At 42.4% G+C, this 22,418-nt stretch overlaps 1 protein-coding gene across 6 annotated transcripts in view; it reads left to right on the top strand.

Annotated features, from left to right (window-relative positions):
* EFCAB7 (EF-hand calcium binding domain 7) overlaps window positions 1-22,418 on the top strand; it is a 1,178,320-nt gene that overhangs the window by 784,709 nt on the left and 371,193 nt on the right. For all 6 annotated transcript variants that reach the window (XM_069642000.1, XM_069641997.1, XM_069641998.1 and 3 more), the window contains one exon: window positions 6,301-6,458. In XM_069642000.1, coding sequence (XP_069498101.1) covers window positions 6,301-6,458 — 158 coding nt within the window. The remainder of the gene's footprint in view (window positions 1-6,300; window positions 6,459-22,418) is intronic.

The following is a 22,418-nucleotide window of genomic DNA, read 5'->3' as shown; positions in this document are numbered from 1 at the left end:
TATTTGAACTGCTCCCTCTCTGACAGCCTACATTTTCCCTTTCCTTCCAAGGAGGACAGGGCCGTCCCTTGTTCAAAGAGATGCAAGATATATTGTAGGCACCCTTGTGTCTCTTGTATGAAGTCTGCGGGCCTAAGACAAAAAGAGAGAGTCTGGGTTGTGACAGATCAGTGTGCGGGGACCTGGGCCCTGGCCGCCCCCCCCCCCACCCACGGGATACCCGTCCGCTTCAGTGCTCCGTTTCAGTTTTATGGTAGTTTTTGTGGAGGACAGCAGCCCGGCTACCGAGGAAGTGTAAGGTAGGGAGCCCAAGGGGAGGGGGAGACAGGCATGCTTGATCTCTACCCATCTAGGTGGATCAGCAGATACATGCAGGTGTGCTAACTTGGCAGCTACCTGGTAGTTCCATAGATCAAGGACTCCCAGCCCCCCCCAGACTAGCACTACCCAATATTACCTTTTTGGGAATTCTGGGCTTTTTCCCCAGACAAATAAATAGGGGGACTCTTTGCTGAAGGTGCATCAGGGGTTTCTGTAGAGCTCCACCGGCAGCACTGCACAGTGGTAGAGGAATCTTGGGAGCAAGTTCATTTTGCATGCCGTGATGCGTCCCATAAGGGAGATTTCTTGCGATTTCCACCTATCTTGGTCTACCTCTAAAGCCCTGAAGAGTTGTGGGAAATTTGATTGGTGTACTTCCTTTCGATGCGCTGAGATCTGGACGCCTAGGTATTTTAGTGTTTTAATTTCCCATTTAATCAGGCTGCAGGGGCGAAGGGCAGCTATACAATAGACCCACCCTCCAGCGCCCCAGACTTGTGATAGTTATCAGTGAAGCCTGCTGTGCGTTTCAAGGCCCCCAGCTCATCTAAAGTGTGTTGAAGGGATGAGGAGACCCCAGTGAGGGATAGGAGTACATCATCTGCGTATAAGGACAGTTTATATTAGGCCCTCCCCCCCAACGTTATGCCTTCTGTTGCCAGATTGTCCCTAACCCATTTGGCAAAAAGGTTCCAACATAAGAACGAAAATGAATGGGGATAAGGACACCGCTGTCTCGTATCGCAAGTAAGACGAATGGGGCTGGATTGCTGCTGATTCACTCTCAGCAAGGTCACGCGAGAGTTCTAATTGGCCAACACCATGGCTCGAAAGCCTCAAAGGTCCACTCGACATTATCAAAGGCCTTCGAAGCGTCCAACGCCAGAAGCCCCAGCTTGCTATGGTTCTTTGTTGCTACCTCTACCAGGTCCAGCGCCTGAAGGACATTGTCTCCTGTGGTCCTGCCAAGAATGAAGGCAGTCTGATCTGCATCTATCACCCGGTGCAGGACCCCCGCAAGCCTTTTGGTCAAATATTTGCATCGATATTTAATAAAGATATTGGCCTAGAAGATGTCACTTTGCCGGTTTCCCGAAAGGAATTGAATAGGGCTGTCAAGGCTTTTACCAAATGTGCCGGGAAAATCTTGTAAAATTGTGACTTAAAGCCTTCAGAGCCTGGGGCTCTCGTCTTAAGGGATTTCATCAATGTCTCAACCTCCCCTATCAAGATTGGTAGGTCTAAGGACTTCCTCGTCTGGGAAAGTGAGGTAGAGCTACTTCATCTACATACTGTTTTTGCTCCTCTAACAAGACAGAATGTCTTTCTGAGAAGGTTGAGGGGCCTGACCCCAGCCGCCCCAGGGGCTGCTTTAAGGAGTGAGCTGGGGAATCATAGCCTTGTAAGCCAGACCTGTGTACGCTTTGCGCAGTTTGTTTTGAAAGTCCAGTTAGATTCCCCCATGAATCCCCAACATAAAGAATGCTCTGATGGAGATGAGACTGCACCATGAGGGGCAGATATCGCTGGTTCTCGGAAGGAGTGACATTGTTGGAAAAGTGGGGGTCGAACAATCTATTGGCCCCCTGCAATTTTCTTACAAAAATAACTCGCATGAGTGCAGGAAAACTATTTTAATTAGGTTGAATGTTTTTTGGTGCGCTCAAAAACTCCATGGTTGGGATTGGATAGGTCATGCCTGTGTAGGCTACGAAAACATGGAAATCTTATACACTTTTTATTGATTTGCAAATTTAATGAGCCAGAGAAGGAGATGGCTGAGGCCACACTTTTTAAAGAACAATATTAGAATTTGTGCGCAGGCCATATCCCTAATAATGAAGACATTATATTTTCTCGTTTGTGAAAGAATCCGTGAGGGGGGAGGTATATATTTATTGAAAAGACGAACAATATAATTAGGAACCCTCCTTTTACCAATTGCAGACCGGTTACATTTTGATGCTTTTATAGTTTTTATTCTACATTCAATTGATTTTTATGTAATTGTAAGGGTAAAATATGAGTAAACTTTGTTTGACTGAAGAACTAATTGTTAAGTCTTGTACATTAAAGTTAGTTTTTCTGACCTTCTAATCATTGTGTGCATCTTTCATGAAAAGTTGGTATATCTAAAAGTAACCTTAGCTTGTTGCAGTGACAATAAGATTTAAAGTGAATTTAAATCTGCTTAAAACGTTGAACCACATAAAATGCCTCATCTTGTCCTCCTAATGTCCTATCACAAAAAAAGCATTATTTTGATCTTATGTAACACCCATACAGATGAGGATAATTGACATTAAGTGATGTTTTGCAACAAAAATATTTACATTGCAACTTTGTAACAGTACAATCTAGCGGGATGGGAAGAAATTAGATGCATTATCCATGGCGAGAGACCCATGAAAATGTGATTTTATAAATTGGACATTCACAGAACGTACATTTATTTAATTGTAGAATTATTCTGCCTAAAATCTGCAATTCAGTGGTCTGAGATGCTGAAAGCACAACTCATGAGGAGATGAATCCACAATTTGAGCCTGAAACTGCAGTACACATCCTTCTTAAGTGAAGGAACCACTTAGAAAGGAATGGGTGTGGGATGTGCCATTTTCCCATGGGTCTGGAAACAAATCAAACACACTGACCAATAGGAATCTCATGTACTCACCCTCTCCTTATGGGTGGAGTTTTCTGGGTTTTTCAGCTGAAACAAATGGGGACAACGGGGAGTTTTTGGAAAGCATAGACACACGAGAGCCGGTTTAACAAGACTGAAAGCTCATTGGACTCAAACTGAATGAAGCTGATAGAGGAATGCCTTTAAAAGGCCTGCTTCATATTGGATTGAATGCAAAGGTCCTTTTCAAAACAGGACCATATTCCCTGAGAAGGATTTTGGTGCAAAGGCAAACTGAAGGGAGAGCGTGCCTAACAGAGCTTCCTAAAGCCTGTAGGAGCCCTTAACTGTCCTTGGCCTTTAAAAGACAGACCTAAAGAGACTACCTAAGCCCCGGGATTATTTGGATATTTTTCCTAAAATGTAATTAAATCCCAGATTGCATTTAAAAGTATTTTTGGAGACTTGTTTAAAGGTTGTCAGTGAAATAGGGAATATTGAGCAAAGTGTATGTGCGTTGTGATTTATTATTAAAACTGAAAACTTAGTAACATTATAGTATCAATACTTTTTTCCACAGTTTGTAATCTTGTGAAGCTTTAGACATCTCAAATTGATGGTGAATAGGTTCCCTCGAAAATAGAAAGTGAGTTGAGCCCGACTGTCCCACTATCCCAGCATTTCAAAAGTGGCAGAAATACTGGGAAACCCACAATTTTACACATGCTTTTAACAAATACATCATAGAAGATACAGTTAAGTAGTGTCTGTCCAAGCTAGCAAAATATAGTTTGTCATAGATTGTGCCCACTATTTAGTTTATAAGCTATTTTAGAGAAATCAGCCTGTGTATTGCAGAATTGTATTTAAGATGCAACTGAAGTATATTGTTTTTCTTTAAATGTTATTTTGAGTAACTGCTTCACTTTTTGATTTCAGGTGTCTTTGGCTTCAAAGTAAGCATAAGTTTCTACTACAGATATTTTGATTTAATTGTCCGTGACACCATCAATGTCAAGTTGTCTGCCTACATGTAGAGAAATGCGGATATTTAGATTGAGTTGTGGTTTCAAGTAGGGGTCACCTGTCTCATTATATTGATTACATTTTATGTAATACAATTCATTGTTATTGCAAAACCGATTGATTCTGGTCTCAAGGTGTGTTGGTTGGATTGTTACACTCTGATTCTTAAACTGAGGGTAATCCGTAACCGGAAATTCAAGATGAATATATATAATCGTTTTACCTGTCACAAAAGCCACCTCAGATGTACTCCTGGCAGAGCAACAAAGTCATGCAATGTATTCCCACGGGCACGCATGCTTTCAGAATAATTTTCCTTATTAGAGCTGCTGAGGACAATAAAGTACAAAACCCATTGTCTAGGTTGCTGCTATGCTTTCCCTTCGATGGTACCCGTCTCTTTTCCATGAGCATACTCTTACATTTGCAGTCCTGTCTTCAAGGATGTTCTCCGGCTGCCGGGTCCCTGGTTCTCCCAGTGGAATCTTCGTGTGGCGCACTGTAACGGGCACCCACCCTCAGACTGGCTGCCTTGTTTTGCTATGTTATCAAAAAACGGACAAACCTCTCCCTGGCAAGTCAAGACCATTTCACACTAGAGAAGGCGACTAATGCTGCTGTTCTGAAAATGTTCTGATGTCTTAATTCTACAAAGCTGTTTCATGAAAATCAATGTATACCTTTCCGAATTAAGACACAAAAGCAGATTCACAGATAGCCAAGCATCACGGAGGAATATGTTTAAATCATTTTTCTTCTATACCCTGTTTTTCCCTGCTCGCATCCAGAAGTAAATGAATATTAATGAAGATGTCATGACGAGGAAAGAAAATGTACTTACTTTGAATCCTAATTATCTTTCAAGAATGTCCTTATTACATTCATAAACAATATTCCCATGTCCCCAGAGGGTAGAAAACAGGGCTGCAGAGTCTTCCTCAACAATATGCGTACAATGAAACCGACTTTCACTGCCAAAGTAGTGTATCATGGGATGCTGCAGCAGTCGTTCTGCCTTGAAGTGACAGCCAGTTTATTGTCTGCAACATGAAGTTCAGAGGTTGTTTCTCTTTTCTTTGTTGGAAAGGGTGGATAGTCATGTTTGTACAAATTTATCAGTGTGCTTTTCGGGAGTTAATTGTTACTTGTATGTGAAAAATATTAAAAGAAATAAATCAGCCTTCTTAACATGTTATAATAATGTTTTCTTTCCTTATTATAAAGGTGTTCCTAGATCCCACACATGCATAGCTATTCAATCTTTTTGACTTTAGAATTTAATGTGCTACCCTCTTCACCAGGCAAAAGCCCAACCTCACCCCTTGGATCCAGGAACTCTCCACAGACAACCCACACATATCCCTCTCGACATCTGTCAAATCTCTTGGCTTCACTATCGAACCCCACTTTGCCTTCACAGACCACGTAGTGGGTGTCACCAAAGCATGGAACCTACAACTACACTTCCTTCGTAAGATCAGACCCGCACCACTGTCCAAGCACTGGTTCTGTCCAAGCTGGACTACACTACTGCTCTTCTCACTGGACTTCCCACCAACGCACATCCCCCCTGCAAGCCATACAAAATGCAGCAGCCTGACTCATCCTCCTCCTATCCAAACATTCACACATCACCCCAGCTCAACGGACTCCCTGTTCTCTCGAAAATTGCTTTCAAAGTCATCCACCACAAAACACCATCTTACCTTCACAATAAACTCAAACCCATCACGCACACAAACACTAGAGAAGCTGGCCAACATCTCCTACACATTTCATTCTGCAAACTCACATGCACAGAAAAACAAGCATATACCCAATGGGCATGGAACACCCTACCTCTTCACATCTACACTGCCCCCTGCATCCCTTTCAAATGGAGACTCAAGACATACCAGTTTCCACACAAGTAATCCAGCCCCTCCACCTACCCTGCTACCACTTGTCTATCCTAATCTTTCTACCCTATCTTGAACACTTTTTGTAACCTCAATTTCACCCCCCACCTTTTTTCAACTGTTGAACCATGTATGATGCTTGAACATTTGGCTTGGGCCATTGTAGAACAAATATTCAACTAAAATAAATAAAATAGTACCCACAATGGCAAACTGGGAATCAAGATTTCGCTATCTGTGTTTTGCTTTTTTCTGTGTGCAGGTTTTGAAATTGATATCACATTTCTTGTTCAAAATGTCTAAAGTGCTCAGCTGAAAGTAGTGAAAAATATGTTTTCTAAACCTAAAAAAGCACAAGAGTTCACTAGTTAAAAATGCCAATAAAAAATGGATGGTATTTAGTTAGTCATTGCTGTGTTTGCTTAATAGATTTTTGGATGGAAAGGTGAACTTGCATCTGGAGTCTACTGGTTAATTCCTTTCACAACAGGCTGCCGACTGAGAAAGAAAAAAAAGCAAATGAAAGGAGAAGCTAAACTGGTTAATCGAGACAAAAATGGAGCTTTGCTTCTTACCAAGGAATTTAGGTGAGTTCTTGTTACAGCTAATCATATTTGGTCTTCTTTACATCATGCACCTGCCATCTTTTTCGATTGTCTAGGTCCTGATGATTTATTTCTTTTTGAAAATATTATTGTAGAGCAGTGCTTATATTGTTAGATTTGTGCCATTCCTGGATTGGTGTTAGCAGATGTTCTGCATTCATGAATTGGCAGGCTGATCTAAATTTACTTTGAAGTGTTTTGAAGTACACAACTGGTCAAGCACCTACCAGAAGGAACTAGAACATTAACTTCTGTTCTCATCAAAAGGAAAGTAAAATATGGACTCTTGTTTTGTGAATAAATTGTTTTGATTTTCGTAACTATCAGTAGTCTATGCTGCCATTACTTCAGGCCTACAAGACTGCAGTCTCATAGGACCTCGAAGTGCCTACACAAAACCCGCTTGGTTTTGAAGCAACATTTGCTTCTCAATCTCTTGTGGCCATGGTTTATTCAACCGCAACCCTATTGGAATCTACTGGAACTCATCCAGAGCCAATTTCCTGTTCCAGGCTTGTTCTTGGCTCGGGCTGTCAGCTCACAAGTTAAATGCAGGCACAGCCTGCACGTCACACAATCAAATCTTGTGGGTCGGCTGATTTAGGCCTTCATCCTTTCAATGCTGATACATTGACTACAATTAATGGGGTAATAATAACTGTTACTACAGTGGTTAGAAGCAGGAGGAATCTGGCATAAAGTGATATATAAGAACACAACGTATTATTACTGGAATTATTATTGTATGATTTATTGGATGGATTTTCTCTAACCCAGTCTGTAAGTGCACTGGGCACTTTTTGTGTTCAATGCACAGTTTTGCATGTATGTTCCGTTGTATCATGATATGATATGGCATTTATAACGCGCCTATACACAGGTGTTTCAAGGCGCGACTGTACTGTGTGAAATAAATGCCAACTCCTATTAAATTATATTTCAAAGCAAGACTAGGCAAACTGCGAATTGTGTTTCGTCCAAGTGCACATGGTCCTGCACAGTTATTACGTGAACTATCTGTGATCAATAGAGTGTTGATCAATCATAGGCCAGACAAGATCTTTCCCAACACCTTTTATATTGTCTCACAGGTGTAAACAACACTATGCACTTGAGGGCAATAATATTTACAAAAAAGTAAGCTTAACCTTAACCAGGACACTGGTTTACTTATATATGCTTGATTTCCCATTGGCCGCTCCAGAGTTCCCATAGAGCTCTTTGTTTTTGTCTGAGGATCAAAGGTTCTTTCAGTTTTCGTCAAGGCCATATCCTGTTCTCTCCCTGTGACTTGACACAACAAAACAGATAGAGGTTATTGTGACGAATCGAGGGAATTCGTCCCTTCTTCCCTAGGGGGAGCCTCCCCATTTGAGGTTAGGGAGGTGAGCCCGCTCCACAAGACCCTTCCTTATGCTCTGGGCAAGTGGGAGCTCACTGGGAGAGACTTCCCCCTTTGGGGACAAGAAATCCCATTTTTCTAAGGAACTCCCTAAGCCGTTCCACATGATGGCATACATAGGACTATCTGCGATGCCTAACAGCAATACATCCAGAAATTGGGTTGAAGACAAAGATGATCAAGGAACAGAATGGGCCTCGTTACGAGGCTGGCGGTAGCCGTGCCTGTAATACAGTCACGGCTGCCGCCGGTATTCATTTTTTCCGGCGCCCAGAAATGGGCAATTATCGGGTCATTACGGCCTAGCCACACCCAGTATTTGGCCATTGCTGGGAGCCGGAAAAAATTCTTCCCCATTCCCATTTGAGCCCTATAGGGCTCAAATGGGAATGGGGAGGTTGGATGCACTGGCACGTTTTATAATGGTGCCGGTGCATCTGAAATGCTGTGCTCGCGGGTGCTTTTCATTCCGCCAGGTCAGAGCTGGCAGAATGAAAGGCACCTGTAAGCACAACTCGGAGTTTGCCGGCCCTGATACAACGGTACCGGCATGCTTACCGGTACCGTTGTATCCGGACGAGGCCTGATCTGTCTCTTTAAGGACAAACCTCCAATTTACTGCAACAAGGAGATTTGAGAGGGAGGACCCGCCAAGCAAAGAGGGAGAGAGACACAAACTCCAGCAGCGGAAGCCCCCTGATAGCATAACACAGGCGAGAGATGAAGCTGATGAGAGCTGCGGAGCCCGCGAAGTTCAGAACTGCTCTGTACGAAAGCAGCAGATGCTGGAGAGCCAGTGTGCAGAATCAGTGATAAGCCAAAAGTACAGGAGCCCGAAACCTGTTGGTGGCGTGACCACAGAGCCGTTGTGGTGGGCAGGCTGCCAAACTAACTACACCAATGCCAACCCGCAGAGGTGTCGGCCAGTTCACCAGTTAACTGAAGGGACACCGGAACGCCGAACGAGCAGAGAACCTGAGACATACACCGGTGAGAACAAGCTGTTGGAGAAACCATGCGAGAGAGAAGGTCCCGAGCGAGTGCAGACCGTGCAGACGTTCCCCTGTGATAAGTCAACGGGGAGAACAGGAGGACCGTGCGGGCCAAACTGGACCAGTTATGTGATCAAAGAAACTCATCCCATTGAAATTGACAAAATCCAAAAACAAAAGTTACTGAACTTGAACTGTAGGAATACTGAAACGAACATTACAAATTAACCTGAGAAAGAGATTAATAAAAAGTGAATATGACTACCCTCAGATGAGGGGAGAATGTTCCTGCATTCTAGAGTGACCAAGTGGAATATATTAGAGAAAGAGTATGAAGTCCAGCCAAGAGAAGTGGACAAGATAAAGGATAACCATGATAAACCAAGGTTAACAGGAGGGAACAGTGCTCATCCAAAAAGCGTACTCAATCCAGGAAAACATAGCCCAAAAGAATATACAAGGCCAAACAGCAAGGGGTCAAACAAAGTCCACGAAAAGACCCCTAGAAAGCAACCCCTAAAGATGAGTGAAATCTCCAAAACATTGTAAAGGAGTTACAAACCTTGATAGAGAAAGGTGATCAGAGACTCAAAACAGTATATTTAGAGACACTTTAAAGTAAAAGTAGAACACTCCCTCATCAGGAGATGGGAGTCATTCTCCTGACTGTAGTTAGTTTTAATAGTGGTAGGGTCAGTTAGGCTGAAGAACTCAAAGCAGAATGTCTCTCGCAGTTAGTCTTGTGTATTTATAGCGGCTGACCCACTCACTCGTAGTCTCTGGGTGAAGTATCTCTCTCCTGGACTTCCTCTTTTCTTGGCTGGGCGTTAGGGTTGCTTGGGCTCTGTGAGAAATACTTCCTCCCGGGCCAGTGGAACAGAGCAGTAGTCGCTGACTGGTTCTGTGCTAAACATTGCTCAGCAGACGGGTGTTCTCCTGATAGTTTCACTGGCTCCTCACTAGGCCTTTCACCACCTCCCTCACTCAGGGTCTTAGCTTTACAGTCCAGCAGCCCTTGCTCCTTCTCTCTCTCTCACTATCTCTTACTCTCTCTCTCTCCATCTTTGCATCCCTCTCACTCTGTCTCCTCCTCGACATCTGACAATGCTATCGATCTGCACTTAGACATCTGACCATGTGCTCATACCTATGGGGACCGCTCTGGTGCCGCCTCACTTACCCATCTCCTCTCTCTTCTCAGGTGTCACCTGCAACTCTTCAACACTTCCCCCCACCTAATCTCCCTTTTCCTGCCACCGATCTAGGGCCTCTGCCCATAGAAAATGTATTCCAAACCAGGAGGAAGGCGTATCAGCGCTGAACACCTCTGACATTCATTTTCCAGCCGTCTATAACATCTCCAAACGCATACTTTCTACACAGGAAACTGAAATCTTAGGAAAGGGTTTTTCATTTATTCCCATGAAAAACCCCACCCAGATGGACCTAGAAATAGAGCTTCGGAATTTTTTCCGAAACGTTTGCTTAAAAGATTATTTCGGTTAAAGTAATTCTGAGATAGCAGAAGAGGATAATACTCCATTCCATTTGAAGTCTACATTCACACCGACTTCTCAAATGGTTTCTCCTGAAACTGTTATTTTTGAACGGTCAGTACTCCGTGATTTCCATTCCATCTTTGCTATTCCTATTGATGCCAAACACAACAGGTCATATAACTTCTCTAAGCGGGAATGGGATTGTCTCAAAAAACTCAAAGAAGATCCCTCTATCATTATTAAGCAGGCCAATAAGGGGGGAGGAGTGGTTGTTTGTGATTCCACCTACTATGACTCCGAAGTGATGAGGCAATTAAATAACACCTCTTTCTATTTCAAACTTAGAGGAGACCCGACAGACAGCATACGGGGCGAGATCCTTGCCCTGGCTACACGGGCACGTGATATTAACATTTTGAGCCCTACGGAATTTCAATATCTTACTATTAAAGGCACTAAAACTCTGCTCTTTTACATCCTTCCTAAAATCCATAAGGATAGATTGAACCCACCAGGGAGACCTATAGTGTCTTTATGCGGCTCTATTTTAGAGCCCTTGGGCAAGTATCTCAATTTCTTTCTCAAACCACTTGCTGCCGACACCCCCACCTATTTGGCAGACACCACGGATGCCATTGTTCATTTAGAGGGCTTACTGTTCAACACTGCTACCAATTTATTCATCACTCTAGACGTGGAGTCTTTATATTCCAACATTCCACAGTCACAATCTCTTCCCATCATAAAATTCTTTTTGGACATGCAAAGCGACCCACATCAGTTGCCTTGTGAATTTCTCATTGACGTTTTAGAAATTGTACTTACAAAGAACTATTTCCGATTCAAGGAGGATTTCTTTTTACAAATTAAAGGTACCGCCATGGGAGCCTCATTTGCTCCAAACTATGCTACACTATTTATGTGGGCTTTTGCGAAGGTTTCCATCTTTGATGAATCCAATCTTTACCTTCAATCTATTATCTTCTACCGTAGATATATAGATGACATTATGATAATCTGGGACAGAACTTCGGGTAATCATGAAACTTTTCTTACATGGATGAATTCGTTGAACCACCATCTGCGCTTCACCATGACTGTTGACAATATGTCAATACCCTTTCTGGACCTTCTGCTGAAGATTAAGGATGGGGCTATTGCAGTGGATTAATATCGTAAGCCCATGGACAGAAATACCAGCCTCCACTTTGAAAGTTTTCACCCCCAATCTCTAAGAGTCAGCATTCCCTATGGCCAATTTTTAAGGGCAAGGCGCAATTGTACGGACAAAAAAGACTTTGCCAAACAGGCAGACATTATTGAAAGCAGACTTGTGTACCAAGGATATCCACGTCATGTATTGCGCCAATCTCGTAAGAGGGCACGCCATCAGCATCGAGAGATCCTCCTAGCTAAGAACATTTGTGATAAATCTAACCAGTCCAGAATGGTTTGTGAAATGACTTATAATACCCATCACTCAGCCATTAAGAAAGGAATCAGCAAGCATTGGCATTTTCTACAGTTGAACCATTCAGATCTGGCTCTCCCCATGTTTGCTTTTAGAAAAGGTAAAAACCTCAAGAACTGGCTTTCAAAAGCCGACAGGTCCTCTCTTCCAACAGGACAACAGGACCTAGAACCATCACTGAGATGTGGGATATGAACAAAGTGCATGGCCACTTTCCATGTGGGTATTATTGCCACTGTGGGTCAACCAAAGCTACCACCACTGTGAATATTAACAGGGTATGGAACCCTCTGGAACATACAACATGTAACTCCAAGAATGTCATATATGCGATTACATGTCCCTGCGATAAGAACTATATTGGCAAGATATCTAGACCTGTCTAACACAGAATTTCTGAACACAAGTCTAGGATTCGCACATGCAACCTCACTTCTCCCCTTGCACTTAATCTCTCAGAACATCATCACGTTTGTAATGACTTACGCTGATGGGCCATAGAACAAGTAAGAGGCTTTGATTCCCACACCTCTGCCAATAGACTGTCCACTCGAGAAAACTGGTGGGTTTATAACACCCAAAGTCATACAGTAGGTCAGAATTCACAGGAAGAGTGGGCTGCCATCACTCCCACATTTGCTTAAAGTTAGATGAATTGCTTCTGTAGTCTAGATAACCTTGACTCCAATCTCATTTTTAGTATGAATTAATTGTGCTTTATTTCATATTTTTTTTGACACATTCATTGTTGTTGTCTTTGTTCCTTTTCTGTATTTCTGTTTTACTATCTCCGCGGATTAGAGATAACTTTATTTTGGAACGGTCCCATCTTTCCAGCAATTTGTAAATGAGAGACTTTAATTATTTATATTCTCAGACACATGGTGTTCTGCGGGTCGGGCCGCTCATTATTTATTTTAGTATATGTGATTGTTTTTTCTTTATGCGTCGGGTTCATTCTTTTATTGCTTGTAGTTCGACCTGTGTATCCTGAACGGGTGATGCAATCAACTTATTCTATTTTGTTTATTTTGTTTAATTCGGGCTGCGACCCAAGATCATGCAGCACTAGACATGGCTTTTTTATTGTAGCCAGCTGGTGACTTACTGCGTCCGGCATTGGTGTACTTTGTGTCGGTAAACATGTAATTTCTTTGAAACGTATGACGCGGCACGCCAAGTCCTGCCGATTTGGGTATTTAAATCTGTCCCGCTGATGTCTCGCGGGAGATCCATTCAAGCCCTAATGCAGCGTTTGCACTGGGGATTATGCATGCACAGATTTAAGATGACTTGGGATGCTGGGGGTGTTTCCTTCGCATTTGGCAGGCGTACCGCCGCTCATTGCGAACCTGGGCATTGGCAGGCCGGTTCGAATGCTAATTTAGGCGTTCATTTAGACGCCGGGTCTCAGGTGCGGCATTTGGCAGGCATACAGGCGCTGCCGCGAACCAGGACACTGGAAGGCGGGTTGAGTGCTAATTTAGGCGTTCATTCACATGCCGGGTCTCAGGTGCAGCTGCAGTGGCATTTTGCTATTTGCACTTACCGGCAGCCACGCCTGCCTTGAATCAACTTGATCTCGGCTACACGCTGAGACGCCCGTTATCATCTTGCAATTTGCACATTGGTTGCCGCTTTTTTGAATTACACATTAAAATTAGATTTTCTACACATTGTAATTCCCTTGGTCATTGCAGTGTTCCTATTGTTTCAACCAAATTTCTCTACATCGGGGAACACTATTCAATCACAACGTGGCGGGTGTACGCATTCTTTTGCACAACAAGTATTAATCGCATAGTGACCTCTAATACCGGCTGTTTACACGGTTCGTCTATTTGTGTTATTACAGCTTTTGGCGTGCTTATTATACCACATTGAACATTACCACACTTTGGTAGGATACAACTTTCCAGATGCCCAATTGCGAATTGTCGACCGTGACAATCTCATTTTTGAGTTCTGTGACTGAACTTTATTGTTCTGTTCGCCTTTTCAGGTGAGCAGTATTATTTTTTACTTTTTATTTTTTGTTTTCACCGCCTTATTGGGAAGGACTGCCGTTCGGTGTACATCCCTGCTCTGTTGGAGTGGTTATTAGTTATTCACTATCCCTCCTTTATTATAACATGTCCCTGCTTTTGGTTGTTTTGCAGTTCTACTTGATAGAGAGCTTGCCTCACTGGTCTACATACATTTCCCAGGATTCACATTCGGGAACAAGCGACCAACTTTAAGGTTGAGATGATGGTAAATTCGATAACTCAATTGTCAAACCTTTTTTCTCCCTTTCCCAAGTATGGAGGGTGTTTTTCCAGACAATCCTAGAGGGAGGCGGGCATCTTGTTCTTTAGTCACAGATCATTTTATTAATACATTTCATGTTTTTGTTCATTTGACTTAGTTTTGCAGTTGGTTATACAATTTATTCTTGGTTTTGTCTGATTGTTTTTTCTTTTGTTTTTTTGGTTTGATGTTTCAGGCAAAACTATGGACTTAGCTTGCATAACTCTTCACACCTGTATGCATTATTGCCCTATATATATATTTTATATATCAATTTCTAAGTGGCAAATATTCTAACGGGAGTGTGCCGTCCTGAAGAAGATGGGCATCAACCGTGAAACAGCTTAGATCCTCTGCACCATCGAAACTACTTCCTGTTTATATGCCAGACCTAGTGTATATAGTAGGTCATGACAGCACAGTAGTCGACGTACGGCACCCCTTTTTAGCCTATGTGTTAGAAGGAACCATTATTGCCTTGTTTATATATTTGTGGTTTTCCTTATATTGTTAAATGTGGCCATAGCCTCTGATCCCCGTCAACCGGTTTGATGTCCAGACAGCTTGGCAACATGAAGCCAGTACTGACTGAATTTTCAGTCTTGCTTTATACTAGCACTTTATTTGACTATGCACTTTATTCATTAACAAAATGCTGCTATTTAGATATGAGCTCGAAATAAGATTTAATATGTACGTTTTAAATAAATGAAATTTAAAAATTTAAATAAAATATTCATGTTTTTCAATGATTTTCTTTTCTGTATGATTTGATCTGTGATTCCGAATTTAGGGGTCCCTCTCCCTGTCTTGTTGCCGGACACCTCCTGAACTTTAGTTTCGTTTCCGCGGACACATTTTTTGTTCACTACTCTTCGACCCTTCGCCACATGCCATTACTCTACCCTTCCAGGGATCCTCCTTGTTAGTTCCTGGGTTCACCATTCTCCCCTGCTCCACTTTATATTATACTTGGCCATACATGCCCTTCTAACCCGTAACCTCTCTCTTGTTCAATCTCTTTCTCCCTCTCTCTCCTTTTCTTTCTTTCTTTCCTTCCTTCCTTCCTTCCTTCCTTCCTTCCTTCCTTCCTTCCTTCCTTCCTTCCTTCCTTCCTTCCTTCCTTCCTTCCTTCCTTCCTTCCTTCCTTCCTTCCTTCCTTCCTTCCTTCCTTCCTTCCTTCCTTCCTTCCTTCCTTCCTTCCTTCTTTCCTTTCTTTCCTTTCTTTCTCTCTTTCATGCTCTGTCTCTCCCCCCGCTATCCCTCTCTATCTCGCTCTGTTTCGCTCTAATTTACTACAATCAATAAAAATGACTTTGTACAGAACCATATACATCACATTCACAAACACATGACACTTTCTCATAATCGTACAATAAAAAATCTTATAATATCAAGTACCGTTAAAATGACATCCCAAAACTTTAGATAGAATAGATTAATTTCATGCCCTTCCATACAGTAATCCCATATCCCATCTTCAGTTAAAATCAATTAAATGCACTAACTTTCACTTCTCATGAGTAGATGCCTCAAAGTCTCAATAGTATGTTCCCCAGACAATCTAAATATCCTCCCAGTACAAGGAATCCCCAACCTAGCCCCTGTAATCTCTAAAGAGGGCACCATATTAAATGTTATGTTTAAATAGGATTGAATAGTATAGTTTGTTGAAAATGCTGTAATGTATCTAGGCACAGAACTTATATATAAGTAATAGTACAAATATTCCCCACTGTTTACTTTCGTGGCTAACTTGACCACTGCTTATAGACCAGTTTAGTACATTGACTATATTACTGGGTGAACATCCAATACAATTTTTCATGATTCAAAAATATCTGTTTCCTGGTCGATACCTGTACAAATGTTGACGTGTTCAAGTAAGACTGAACCAGCCAGTGTAACAAGGTGCCTGCCTCAGCACAAAGAAGCTTCCTGTGAAACATACCTCTTTTCAGTCATACCATTGAAGAGATAGAATACAGATCAAACTCCAATCTAAGGAATTGCAAAGGGAGGGATGTAGGTAATCGTAACAAAGATCTTAAGAACGTACCCTCCAGTTTCTCCAACTTATCCCCATAATTCCACACCCACACTTCAGCTCCATAGGTCAAATGGGCAAGCGATTTGGCTCTATAAATTGTCAAAATAGATTTTTACATGATACTGCCCTGATTCCCAACAAACTTACTTAAAGCCCCAGCAATTGCATTGTTTTTGAGTACACAAGTGCTAAATACAGATTGAATACAGTGAGGGCCTGAATGCATCCCTGCCTCACCCCCCTACATGGAGGGATTGACTCGGACACCCTCCCCACTCCAACCAATGTGATCCTGACAGCATAGTTCTTATGTGCAGTAGATATGGTGGTATATTCCAAGCCTTTAGCTTTTGCCATAAGCGTTCTCCAATTATGGTGTCAAATGCTGCTTTAAATATATATAAGCAGCATAAATTGTCTGCTTACGGCAAGTCCAAGCATGTTGGACAATGTTAACACGGATTCCCAGGTTATCTAATGTGCTCGACATTGGGTGAAAACCAGTTTGATTAAATGCGAGAGCATCAACCAAAGTCATCCAAATTCTCAAATCTTGTAATAAGGTCCTTGCAAGGCTTTTAGAAGGGATATCAATCATTGGCAGTATACACTAGTTCCTTGTATCTTGCTTGCACCCCTTCTTAAAAATGGGACAATCAAACTGTCCCTCAATGACAGTGGAATAATACCAATGGAGCTAATAGCTTGATATAAAGCAATGCTTTTGCCCACAGCATCGTATTCATCTTCACTTACTAAGATGTTGCAGGTCCCGTCCGGACCAACCGCTTGTGAATTTTTGGGCGATTTTAATAATCTTCACCAGATGCATTAGGGTAATTTTACATCATCATATAGCACTGCAGGGATTAATATACATCACTGAATCCATCAATGCGCCCAAAGTTAGACCAATATGGAACACCCAATCGGTAGCTGCCACTCAATTTCTAATTACTAATTTCCTGCATTTACCAATCAACAAAAGGATCTATTATTAACAGTACAACTAGCCATTTGTAGCTTAACCGCTTTATCATGTTTTTTAAAATACCATCGCAGCCACCTCTGGTCACACTGTTTGAGATCTTTGTCTTCCATATATGCTGATCTGTCTAGATTGAACACCCCCTGCCATATTATGGACTTTATCGATCTCCCGCTTAAGCAGTCTCTACTCATCTTGAACTGTCAAATCAAAAGGCCTCGTGCGAGTATTATTATTAGTTATGACTTCATGCCCCTCTCTCTCACACTTACAAATTGTTACATGTGTACTGACTGCCTTTACAGAATCTGCAAAGGCATCAATAGTTTTGCTAGGGGATATATACTACTGTTTAAACATAATCCTCAACATTACTTGATACACCAGAGGCAAATAAATTAGCCTTCTCAATGCTAGGCACGTTCTGGGTTAACCTATTAGCTCCTCCATTTACTTTCATCTTGCCTATAGTCCCAAAACTAATTGGGCCAGGAGAATCATTTAACTCCATTCAGAGTGGCTTTTGATCACACTCATCTCTATAGATAATGGCCATGTCAATTACCATATTTATACCAACTGAGTTTGCAAAAATATAATCAATTGTACTTGCGGATTTGTGTCCAAATCCTGTGCATCCACAAGGAAAGTCACCTGGAAAGCAAACATTCAGCATCTGGAATCCATGCTGATAGAGCGCAGAACGCCAGGAAAGGCCTTTCAAATTGAAGTGTTCTTTAGTTGTGGGTGCAGAACAAGCATCTTATTCAAGCATTTCTGTATCTCCCGGGATGAGAGCATTATAATGACCAATAAATATTGGCGAAAATGCTGTATGAATATTGAAAATATCTAAAATGTCATCTAGATTGGCTTTGTGCATTGCCATCCCTGGGGATCGTATGCATTAATAACCAAAAGATCTCTTAGCTTTTCATGGGTTGATGTTAAAAAGCCTGCTAATACCACATTAGATTTAAGATTAATTTTACACATTTTCCATATATTGCGCACCGAAATTATAGGTCCACCTTTCGGACGTCCAACAGGTCCCTTTACAGCAAGGCCAAGAATGGAGACTCTTGAGTGACATTCCAGGGAAGTAAACCACCCAGGTTTCCTGCAAAAGCAAATTTGAGAACAAATCTATATGTACAAGCAATTCATCTTTATCACAAGATTGGGATGAGGCCCTGAAATGAGTAAGGATACATTCTTAGGTACAACTTGCTGCACTCAAAAAATTTGATCTAAATACTTTGGGCAACCATGGCCAATAACCCTCCACAGCATGTTGCACATTACTATCTTCAATAGTGGCTGCTTGCCATTCATCAATATTCTCAGATCTTACCCTGGCATTTGACAGCAAAGATTTTGCACTCTCAAAGTTGTCACCGTTCACGGGCACATCATGCAAGTACTGCTCTTTAGCAAGCAGCCAAATAGTTGCGACTCTGATTTCCAAATGTTTATTTCAACATTAGGGCATTCCGATAAGCATAGCCCCTCAAGAGTTCCACCTCATGTGCCATGATAAAATCAATAACAAAGTCGGCTTTGAACATTATATTCGATATAGGTTGTTTACCCTCCTCAACCTGATCCATTATCAAGATAACACTTTGTAGAATATGAAAAAGGTTGGCACAGATTAAAATAGGATATTCAAGACGAGGGGTCAACGCCTCTACCTGCAACAACATTCACATGTCCTCAGACTGTCCTTTGCCATTCGCATTAACACTTAATAGTTGAGATCAAACCAATGGGTGAGATGGAGCCGGTATAAATTACCTCACTAAAGGCGGACCATTAGTTTGTGTAAAACCATCCCACAGATTTGGGAATAAACACTCCAGCCCATCCAGTCTAACCTCCTCCTCGCCCCCAATCGCATGCAACACATCTACTGCTTCTTATTATTTTGTACACATTTTACTGTGCTCACATTTTTTCCCGTCACCAGGTAAAGGCAGAAACCTCTGATCCTGACCTTGGAGGTGGGGTACTACGGGAGGGCCACAAGGGAGGAGACGAGGCTCAGGGTGGTGAGGAGATCCTGTGGGATGAGACGCAGCATTTATCTTTAAAAGTGAATAACTTTTTAAATGCACTTTTAAAGGTACCAAGACATGCAATGGCTTATTGTCGTTATGATGTGTCTGAACCGTACATTAATTCTGTGAATGTGGGTAAAGCTGGTGTGACATATTTAAATCCCCCAAGGAAGGAAACAACATTTGAGACTTCTAAGGTTACAAATCCCCCTTACTCCCAGAGATACAGTGACTGGAAACCTATAAATAATGGTTTAAATAAACTGCCTTCTCCTTTTAAAGTAAACTCTTGTAACTTTTCCTTGACTGTATTTAAGAGAAATAAAACTGCCTTTAAAAATAGAAGGCTGACAAGAAAACTTAATTTTGTTGGTCTGGTCTACAAGTCCCATAATCCCTTAGTACTGGGATGAGGAAGAAGGCTCAAGGGCAATTTTGCAGGAATAGTTAGCCTGTTAAGCATAAAGGCCCACAGAAGCTGAGAGGCACAAAAGGCCCCCTCCGGTGCAGGCCATTAGGAGATGGAGCTGTAGATGGAGTGGTCACAGCAGAAGCAGAACACAGTGTTGGCAATCCACGCAGAAGTGGGTGAAAAGGGACACCGGGACTTTGACTTAGCAGATTTCAGATGCCTTTCCTGAGAGGGTCCTGTTTCCCCTAAATCTGAAGTGCAGAGGGTGCACAGCGAAAGGCGTGAAAGAAGAATGCTTTTCCACATGTGACCCTAATTGCAGAGATTGCACAGCAGGAAGCATGCCGGAGGCGGTAGCTGGAGAGAGTTATGCAGCCGAACGTCCCATGGGCACGAGGCGCTCCTTGACTGCGTGGCAGGACCGAAGATATCTTTATCGAGAAGGGGCGGCCATATGCAGTCCAAGCCCAGCAGAAAGCGAAGGGAGCAAGACAGAAGCCGTTGAGTGTTGCTGAGCATTCTGATCTGTAGTGCGTACAAAGGCAGGCAACAGTGTCTAAGCAGAATCATTCGCGTACCACTGAAAGCTATATTGAACCGAATGTTGATTGTTAGACAGTGAGATGTCTGAAAGTAGCACTTGCATATAAGTGAACCTCATTCAGTTCTCTCGCGTAAGAGTAAAATGCTGTGAAACATGTTAATTGAACACCAAAACCTCTGAAAACAGAAGAAAGACTGGTTGTGTTAGCCTAAAAGTGATTTTGAGGTAAAGGTTAATGGTTAACCCAAGAATCAATTGTGAAGTAGTTGAAAACAATGTTACACTGAAAGTTAAGTGACTGAACATTACTAATTGTGAATTTAAGAAACATGCATTGCCCAGGCCATTGGTGAAACAATTGTTTCCCAAAGCCAAAGAGTGGTGCAAGCATTGGCCAAGGCCAAGAGAGATACAAGTATTGGCAGAGCCAAGAGCTGGCCAAACATTGTTTAAAGCCAAAGGACTAACACACGGCATACAGTTAAGCTACTGTGAATGGCAGGAAGCAAAGAGGTGAATGCAAGGCTATAACAAGGTGAAGCCTGTTGATGGTGATTATTCCCTAAAGGTTGGTGTAACTCACATTGCCGAAGCCATAGGAAAGAGGGATAGAAGTACATCCATAAGGGCACGTTGGCTGATGATGTGGCAGAAAAACAGGAATGGCAAAGAAGCTGCCCTTCTAAAGGGTGAATGTTCAAAGGAAGCGTGTCCTGTTTACTTGGAGGTGTTGAGGTCCTTTCTGAAAATATGTTCAAAGTCACAAAAGTAAAAACTGTTTAAACTGTGGTAAATATTAATGTGGAAGAAAGACAAGTGACAAAGAGGCTACCCTTCTGAAAGGTGAATGTTCAGAGGAATAGTGCCTTGCCTATATGAAGGTGTTAAGAAATCCTGATGTGAATGTTGTCTTTTCTGGGAAGCTGCTAACCCCCAATTTATGGTTGTCCGTAGATTTAAAACTTCAGAAGCCCAGTTGAATGTGAAACACTATGGGGCAGGCCAGTAGACCCACATGGTGAATTCTTCCAGAAGTTACCCTGGTATGAGAGTCATCCACGTGAAATCAGTGGGGCTGGGAAGTCATCCCTTACAAAGATATACACTGTTCATCTTGACAAAGATATAAACTGTTTATACTAACAGAGATCTACACTGTGATTCATAAAGCTATAAAGAAACTTCAGAAGTGCTACCAAGAAGCTCTGTTTCTTTTACCTTGCCCGAAGTGGTGTTTCTTTGCGTCTGACAAGGAACTGTATTCCTTCTTTGACATTTATAAGTCATGGCAAAGATTGTGACCCGCAATGTCATTGGTGCTATTTAATGAAGTGGAAATTATTACTCAGAGGAAGAAGAAGAAATCTTCGTTGGTTGAACATTGTTTAAAGTTGCAAGATCCTCAGGGAAGGACAAGTTCAAGATGGTAACTTTTGCAGATCCTTCAGGCCCTGCGACTCGAGGGCTGGTTGGTGTCATTGAACCTTCAGGATTTTTACTTTAATGTGCCCATACATCAGAAGCACAAAGTACCTCTGATTTGCGGTTGGTGGTTCTCATTATCAATTTCTGGTTCTGCCATTTGGGCTCACCTCAACCCAGAGGGTCTTCACCAAGCTTATGGGAGTGGTAGCAGCAAACCTAAGGAGGGAGCAAATACACATCTACCCTTTCCTGAATGACTGGTTCATCAGAGCTTGTTCTCCGGAACAGTCCCAGAGTGCTCCCAGTCGCACCTGCCACTTCCTCCCCAAGCTGGGCTTCACCCTGAACTTGTAGAAGTACCACTTGACACCTTCTCATTAGCTTCAATTTATTGGAGCATTGCTGGACTCCGCCTCGGGAAAAGCTACGCCACCCGAGTTAAGGGCTTAAAGGATAGTTCCGGGACTTTTTTTTTATTGTCCCTACGGTTCGGCCATGTGTTTTTAAGCATAAATCGGTAGATCATAGAAAACTTTCCTATGGACCTTACCCGACTTTTCGTCCATTAACGCACTCGAAATCAGCCGCCATTTTCTGATAATCCTATCATTTCCCCCCATCGCCCTGGCTCACCTGCTTTTGCGGCACTAAATCAAATCCCCCGCCCCTGAAACAGACTTTATCAAAACATTCAGATTCCCCGCCGCTATCCGTGACGTGACTGTGCTGCGTAGGCAAACGCGCCCAGGCGTCTTCTACGCGACTACACACAGAACCCGGAAACCAACACAGATCAGCTCACAACACAGC

This window comes from Ambystoma mexicanum, chromosome 1q (assembly GCF_040938575.1).
Source record: "Ambystoma mexicanum isolate Mex_15411 chromosome 1q, UKY_AmexF1_1, whole genome shotgun sequence".
Taxonomy (NCBI): Eukaryota; Metazoa; Chordata; class Amphibia; order Caudata; family Ambystomatidae; genus Ambystoma; species Ambystoma mexicanum.
Note: the sequence above shows the minus strand (reverse complement) of the source record. Positions and strands in the feature narration are given on the sequence as shown.